The 7,767-nt window shown below is 39.6% G+C and overlaps 1 protein-coding gene across 1 annotated transcript in view; it reads right to left on the bottom strand.

The window, feature by feature from the left end:
- Positions 1-848: 848 nt before the first annotated feature.
- f13a1b (coagulation factor XIII, A1 polypeptide b) overlaps positions 849-7,767 on the bottom strand; it is a 34,196-nt gene continuing 27,277 nt past the window's right edge. Inside the window, exon 15 of the mRNA XM_080741214.1 lies at positions 849-7,552. Coding sequence (XP_080597340.1) covers positions 7,411-7,552 — 142 coding nt within the window. The 3' untranslated portion in view covers positions 849-7,410. The remainder of the gene's footprint in view (positions 7,553-7,767) is intronic.

The raw sequence follows: 7,767 nt of genomic DNA, 5'->3' as shown, positions 1-7,767 counted from the left end.
CAGCGAGGAATACGTATCCCTGTCCATGGTCTTCCCAGTCACAATGAAATTGTTGGACAGGTAAATAAATACAAGTCTATAATAATAAATGAATTATATTTATTTATATTCCATTATGTATTTATTATGTAATTATTTGAAGGATATTATATTATCTACGAGCTTGTAAATGTGCTATTTTCAAAAGATTATTTGAAAACGTGTAATGGGACACTCCGCCTAATTAGTACTTGTTTTTATTTTTAATTACTTTTTCTTTGTTTGACAGAGATCTACTCAGACGTGCGGATGATCCCAAAACGGTGTCCGAGTTCAAGAAAACAGTAGCTACATCCAGGGCCGTGCTTAGCGATTTGGAGGCCCCAGGCAAACCCCAGTTTGAGGCCCCTGGGTCGGGAGCCATATGTGGGTCGCGGACCAATTTCTAGGGGTCGTGAATAAATACTCCCTTATGTTTTGTTTCCTATATTTTAGCTTTTAATTATTTGAAAAAATATATATATATATTTTTTTTTAATAACACAAGTTTAATAGCCTATAAACTCTAGCACTTTTTCAAAAGAATTCCAGAGAAAATAATAAGAGGAGGAGGGAGAAAACAGGGGTTGGGTGTTTTACTCAGGGACACTGCAACACATTGCTAACCTGGCCTGGAATCGTACCTGTGACAACCAGGGATCTGGTTCCCTTGGCAGGCTCACTAACCACTCAGCTATGGATGGCCACAATGTTTGACATATAGAAGATAAAGCATGAGCTTCAACTTCTCTCACCAGAAGCAACTTACACAGGACAGGTAAAGTAATAAGAATAAGAATACTGAGTTAAACATTACATTACATGACCAATCCAATCCAATCCAATTTATTTATATAGCACATTTTACAAACACAGGGTTTCCAAAGTGCTGCACAGTACAGGTACATAAAACAATCAAAAGGTGGTCCGTAGTGGTAAGCATTTTGATAAAAGTAAGCTAAAAGATAAGATAAAACACATAAAATAATACAAATTAAAAATCACATAAAAATCCATAAAAGCAGCAATTAAAAAACAGCTGTCGGCAAAGAGGAAAAATAATGATAAGATAATGTAAAAATAATATTAAAACCCAAAGCAGATAAAAACAACAGTGAAATCAGCATGAGAAAGCTAGAGAATAAAAATGGGTCTTAAGGCGGCTTTTAAAAGTTTCAACAGTAGGGGCCGTTTTTATGTGCAAAGGTAGCGCGTTCCACAGTGTAGGGGCTGCAACCGAGAAAGCCCGGTCTCCTCTGGACTTTAAGTTTGTCTTTGGGACTATCAGTTTTTTCTGGGTTGCAGATCTTAAGGCCCTAGAAGGGACATAGTCTTCTAGGAGGTCAGAGAGGTACTGGGGTGCCAGCCCATTTTGTGCTTTAAAAGTAAACAATAAAATCTTAAAATGTATTCTAAAATGAACTGGTAGCCAATGGAGAGCGGACAGGACTGGAGTGAGGTGGTCGTATTTGCCAGTTCCGGTTAAGAGGCGTGCTGCGGCATTTTGTACTAGTTGCAATCTGGATATAGAGGCCTTGTTTACACCCACATATAGGGCATTACAGTAGTCCAGTCGTGTTGTAATAAAAGCATGTATGACTCGCTCTAGGTCCTTAAAAGATAAAACAGATTTAATTTGTGATAAAAGTCTCAAATGATAAAAACTAGCTCTAACCACATTATTTATCTGCTTATCTAGTTTAAAAGCATTGTCCATTTTTACCCCCAGGTTCGAGACCACGGGTACTAAATATGGTTGTAATGGACCCAGGTCTAAGGGGAGAGCAGTTGGGCTGGCACTTGGTTCGAACACTATCACTTCAGTTTTTCCTTCGTTTATATTTAAAAAGTTGAGGGCCATCCAGGCTTTAATGTCATTTAAACAATTGAAGAGGGAGGACAGGGGGTTATCTCTGGATCGTTTGAGGGGCAGGTATATTTGAGAGTCGTCAGCGTACAGGTGATAAGAGATGCCATGTCTTTTTAAAATGTGTCCTAGGGGGAGGAGATAAAGTGAGAAAAGGATAGGGCCAAGGATTGAGCCTTGCGGAACTCCGGATGACAGGGGAACGGATGATGATGTGAAATGACCAAGTTTAACAGAAAAGTGTCTATTTGAGAGATAAGATTTGAACCAGTCTAGTGCGGTGTCCCTGACTCCTACACAGTGCTCGAGGCGAGATATTAAAATCTTATGGTCGAGAGTATCAAAAGCGGCCGTCAGATCCAAGAGTAACAGGATCGCAGGGTCTCCATTATCTGTGGCTATTAAAAGATCATTAAAAACTTTAAGAAGTGCAGACTCAGTGCTATGGAAAGCTTTAAAACCGAATTGGAACATTTCAAAAATATTATTTTCATATAAAAAAGAGTGTAGTTGTAAAAGTGCTGTTTTCTCCAGGATTTTCGAGATGTATGGAAGCTTGGAAATCGGTCTATAATTTGATAGGACAGTAGTGTCGAGATTTGGTTTTTTAATCAGTGGTGTAATAACTGCGTCTTTAAATTGTGCGGGTACAACCCCTGTCACAAGACTACTATTTATTATTTTATGGACAGTGGGTCCAATAGCCGCCCAGACGTCCTTGAATAGCCGGGTAGGGATGGCGTCTGTGGGGCAGGAAGAGGGTTTCATTTTTGCAACTATTTCACTAAGAGCTAAAAAAGATACAGGTATAAAGTGGTTAAAAACAGGAATGGAAATAACAGTTGTAGGGGGGTCCACAACAGGGAGTGGGAACTGGGCTCTGATGGTGGCTATCTTCTCTACAAAATAGTTGAGGAAGCTTTCGCAAACTTCAGTGGAAGGTTCCAGACATGTGGATAGGGGAGGATTAAGCAATACTTCGATAGTTTTAAATAACACTCTTGGTTTATCAGCATTTTTTAAAATCAATTCCATGTTAACAGCCTTTTGTTAACAGCCTTTTGTTAAGGGCCCTTTTACTATTTATATATGAGGGTATTGAGAGCTTGAGTTTGAGAGCTGGTGGGGCACCAAATGAATTTGGGGGCCCTCAAAACGTTAAATATAAATATATACAGTATAAATCTTGTTTATATTTTTAAGGAGACTAAAGTAACTTGTGACATTAAAGCTCTTTTCAGATAATCAGAGCCCATTGTTGCAGCGACAGGCCAACTTCTTTCAGGTGGTAATTAGCTGCATGTCTGTGGCAGAAATGTCATCTAAGGATGGTTGCTTCATGTTAAATAACACACTTCAGCTCAAGTTTCATACACTATTAAACCTATGAATTGAATCAGTGTTATTACTTATAGTGTTTTAAAAAAACGTAATTATAATAAGAATAAGAATAACTTTTAAGTGCATGTTTTGCAGTGGTTTTCAAAGACAAAGTTTGTCTCACAGGACAGTCAGTGGGTTAAGGCTATACATATCCATTCGAAGTTAAACACATACATTACATGACTATGTTAAGGGCCTTTTTACTGTTTATTTATATTTGACGATAACTCATGGAGCCCCCTGGGTGTTTCTGTTTGAGAGATTGAGAGCCCCCAAATGGATATATTTGGGCCCCTCAAAATGTTAAATATAAATAAACAGTATACAAACTATGCGTGCCATCTTTAAGAAGCCCCAGTAAACCCTGTGAAAGTATTTCAAGTTAAACATCACATTTCATGTTAAGGCCCTTTTTACCCTTCTTTTATATTGATCTCATCCCGGGCCCCACTTCAAACTATCTGGGGCCCCCAAAATGAAATGGAATTGATACACATATATTATATGTATATATAAATATGGGGGCCCTCAAAACTTTTTTTAAATATAAATATATACACACACTTTAGAAATAATGTATCCATTCCCTGCATCGATCCTTCTTAAAGTTAAAGTAATGTACGTGACATCACAGAACAGACACAAAAGAACCGCTTGGGTAATCAGGACCATTGTTCTCTGGTCACACCTTTGAGAGCCACGCTCTTTTCAGATTCTAATGAGCTAATGTTAACCCTCACCCTCACTTCAACTGTTCTCTGTCTCACAGTTGAGAGCTCAACTGGGGCCCCCTGATGGCCATGTTGGTTAAAAAATAAAATAATAATAATAATCTCATGAGGCCCCCAGGCTGTGAGGGGGCCCCAGGCGGCTGCCTATTTTGCCTGTATGGTAAGCACGGCCCTGGCTACATCATTGAAGACAAGAATGGAACCCACAAATGCAGAGAAAGCTGGGAGAGCCGCTTTTCTCGCCGCGGCTCTTGATCCCCGCCACAAACACCTGCGGTATCTCCCGTTCGATGTTCAAGTTGCTGTTAGAGAACACATCGCTACGGAGTATAACAGACTACCAGTACCACCACCAGCGCCCGACCGCGATCAGGACCGCAACGCTGCGAGTGATGATGAAGAAGCCACTGAAGCCAGCGGGAGCGGGGTGATGGAGCCCGGGCCTTCCCAGCCAAAAAAGAAGAAAATGACACTGAGTGATTTTCTTGCGGACGACAACGGCGCTACAGGGCAGCCAAGCCCTGATGATGAGCTGGAGCGATACTGGGCTGAACCAGCTATCAGCCTAAGCGACGACCCACTTCTGTGGTGGGCCGGGAAGAAGTCAAGTTACCCCAAACTCTACCGTCTTGCAATGGGCTTTCTCTGTATACCGGCCACATCCGTACCATCTGAGCGAGTCTTTTCAGCCGCGGGACTTATCGTCTCTCGCCTCAGGTCTCGTCTTTTACCCAAACATGTTGACATGTTGATTTCCCTGAACAAAAACGTGTGGCCCAGCGAGCCTAAGCCTGATGAGTCTGACTCTGAGTGAGTAAAATAGCCTACCCAAATGCACTTACACTGCCACTGATTTATATTTTATTTTATTTTATTCTGGAGCTTACTTGCCTGACTGAGAGTGTTTAGTAAACTTGTGTGTTGTTCATAAAGTCATGGTCGCAGCCTATAGGTCCCGGCTCTTAAGCCAGATTGTTAATAGACCTGTTTGTTCAAGCCAGGATCATATTTTATTATTTTATTTGTCATTTTCGTTTAAAAAAAAATGTGTGCAGTGTGTGAGTGTGCTGTCTGCTGTGGGCCGAAGGCTTAGGCTAACAGGAAAATAAAATAAACTTTGATACATGTTTAAAAATAACTTTACAGAGCTGTAAAAGATTGTAAAACACATACAAAATAAACGTTGTTTATTAACGTGATGTTGTGATTGTCTGAAGTTAATGAATATGATAGCTAATGAACGCTATAATTTAATTTGCTATTAAATGTTGCGAGGCTGGGCGGGCCGGCTCCGCTTGAACGCAGAATTAATTGATTGACCTACTTTATTTCAAGCGTTTCAAATACGATTTGGTAATGTATTTGAATATTATAAGTACAGCTTTCATATACTTATTATACTTATTATATATTTTTCAAATTATATTTGGCCTTATAGATTATAATGTGCTCAATTTGGGCCATTTTCTGGGGGTTAATTAATTTTAGATTAATCGTGTATTCGATTACAAAACGGTCGTGTACACGTCAGTGAAATTAGTCGCTAGGAACATCCCTAGTTTAGAGCAGATACGGAAATGATGCATGCATGTACTGTGTAGGTGTGTGTGTGTGTGTGTGTGTGTGTGTGTGTGTGTGTGTGTGTGTGTGTGTGTGTGTGTGTGTGTGTGTGTGTGTGTGTGTGTGTGTGTGTGTATGTAAATACCTGATATGAAGGCCGGCTCTAGACCACATTTGTTAATAATTCGGAATGAAAACCAGGCTTTCTACAGGTACTGCGGAAAGCCTGGTAACACATAAACCCTTATTGTTTGTAGACTAGGCCCATAACTTGAGCAAAGTTGCATTGGCACACAAACACCCACATCACACAGTGTATACGCACCAAAATGACAGTTGTCTAACATATTATTAATGTGCAATTATAAACAATATTCATTTGGTTGTATCCCAATAGAATAGAAACACATACAGTACACACATTGGGAACACACATTTTAATTAATACTTTTTATTTGGTTGGTAAATGAAAGAAATACAAAACATGAAAGAAATATAGTTTTTATATATAGGATAACTCACTGATATTATTGAAACTAGTTTGCTTCGCCTATCTTTGAAAAGAACCGAAAAAGCTTGTAGAATGTACAAATTGTTCCATAAAAGAATAACTGACAGTCTCGACAAATAGCAAATGTCATTGTTGTGTTACCCAGATTTATGATAAAAATTATCACAACTTGTAAATGACAAATGTCATTGGACAAAAAGACAAAATGATATTCAAATGAAAATAGGGACAAATAGTGAAGAAAATCCTCAAACAACAGATTAGAGGCGAATGAAACCCAGGGCTGATTCTAGAGTTTGTTTATCCTCTGTTGGTTAAAAGATCCAGAAGGGTAAAAACCTGGCAGGCTGACCTTATAGTAAACTGTGATGTAAGCCGTGCAGCTGCAGCTTATAAAATGAATTTAGGTGTGCCAATGTGCAAGCACTGACAATAGTCTGCAGTATTGTCAAATGGCCTAGGGTTTAATTCCCCTTTTAAGTAGCAGAGTCATGATGGGCGGAGGCTACTTGGGGTCACATAGATAGCAGGTAGAAACACAGTCATACAGCACTACTGTAAATACTTTTTGTATGCTTTAATACGGTCTAGGCTAGATGTCTTTTTCCTAAAGTTATACCAGTAAATGTTACTAAACACTAAGATATTATTTCTTGTTAATCTACCACCTACATGTTCAACAATAGTATGAGTTATACTAATAATGTTGGAATTTGTAGGTATTTATGGAATAGATTTTCAGATTTACGGTAATTCATGAAATACCTTAAAGAATGTTGGAATTGTTTTTGATCTATGAAAAAAAAATTAAGGCAATATTTAGACCGGATACCCTAACCCACAATAAACGGTCAGTGACTAACAAAGTATATTGAGATTATTATAATGTCTTGAGGCCAGTAGAACTTGAAATGCTGGGAACATTAATGGGAACAGCAGGCCCAAAAGAGAGCTTAAATTTCAGCGGAGATTCCTTGCCGCCTTGGTCCTCAGACCCACCACTTGGGAGACGGTGTTCTAAGCAGTGCCGGTTCTAGGATTCAGGTGGCCCTATGCAAGATTATTTTATCCGTCAGTGGAGGGCCACCTAAAATAATCTGCAGCAACAGATCAAAATGTTCTTTTTGGAGGCATATTGACTTGCTCATGAATCAAGGCAGCCAGGCCTAGAATGAAGTTGGGTATTATGGGGAAGGAGGAAAGGGGAGGGCATATTAGAATAATAACGCTAGTTTTTGGATAGGGGATATATGACATATAATGTAACAATATGTTTAAAAAAAAAACGTCTTCCCGTGATGTGGCCCTAAGCGACCGCTTATATTGCTTATGCCCTGGTTCTAAGGCTTGATGTTGAGGGACACCTTGCCGTACACCTGCCTGATGGCGGGACAGTCCAGACTGACGATCAGCCTGGTCGGTCCTGCTCTCCTGGGGATGAAGCGCTCCGTCATGGTCAGGCTAGAGCTGGCTGGGATCATACTGTGGATGAACAAACAGGGACGTCACATTCACTTGTTTTCTTTCAGGAACGTAACTATATTATGTACATTTATAATATGTATTTGACCGCGGACCCCCATCTCAAAATATTTTGTTCCAAGGACCCCCCAGAAGCAAAGATTTGAGTTCAGGTGTTTTTTTTTTAAGAATAGCAGATCTACAAGGTCATATGAGCTTGTAGATCTGCTATTTTT

This window comes from Nannobrachium achirus (assembly GCF_963921795.1).
Source record: "Nannobrachium achirus genome assembly, chromosome: 14".
NCBI classification, from domain to species: Eukaryota; Metazoa; Chordata; class Actinopteri; order Myctophiformes; family Myctophidae; genus Nannobrachium; species Nannobrachium achirus.
The sequence above is the reverse complement of the archived record's forward strand: the minus strand, read 5'-3'. Positions and strand labels throughout refer to the sequence as shown.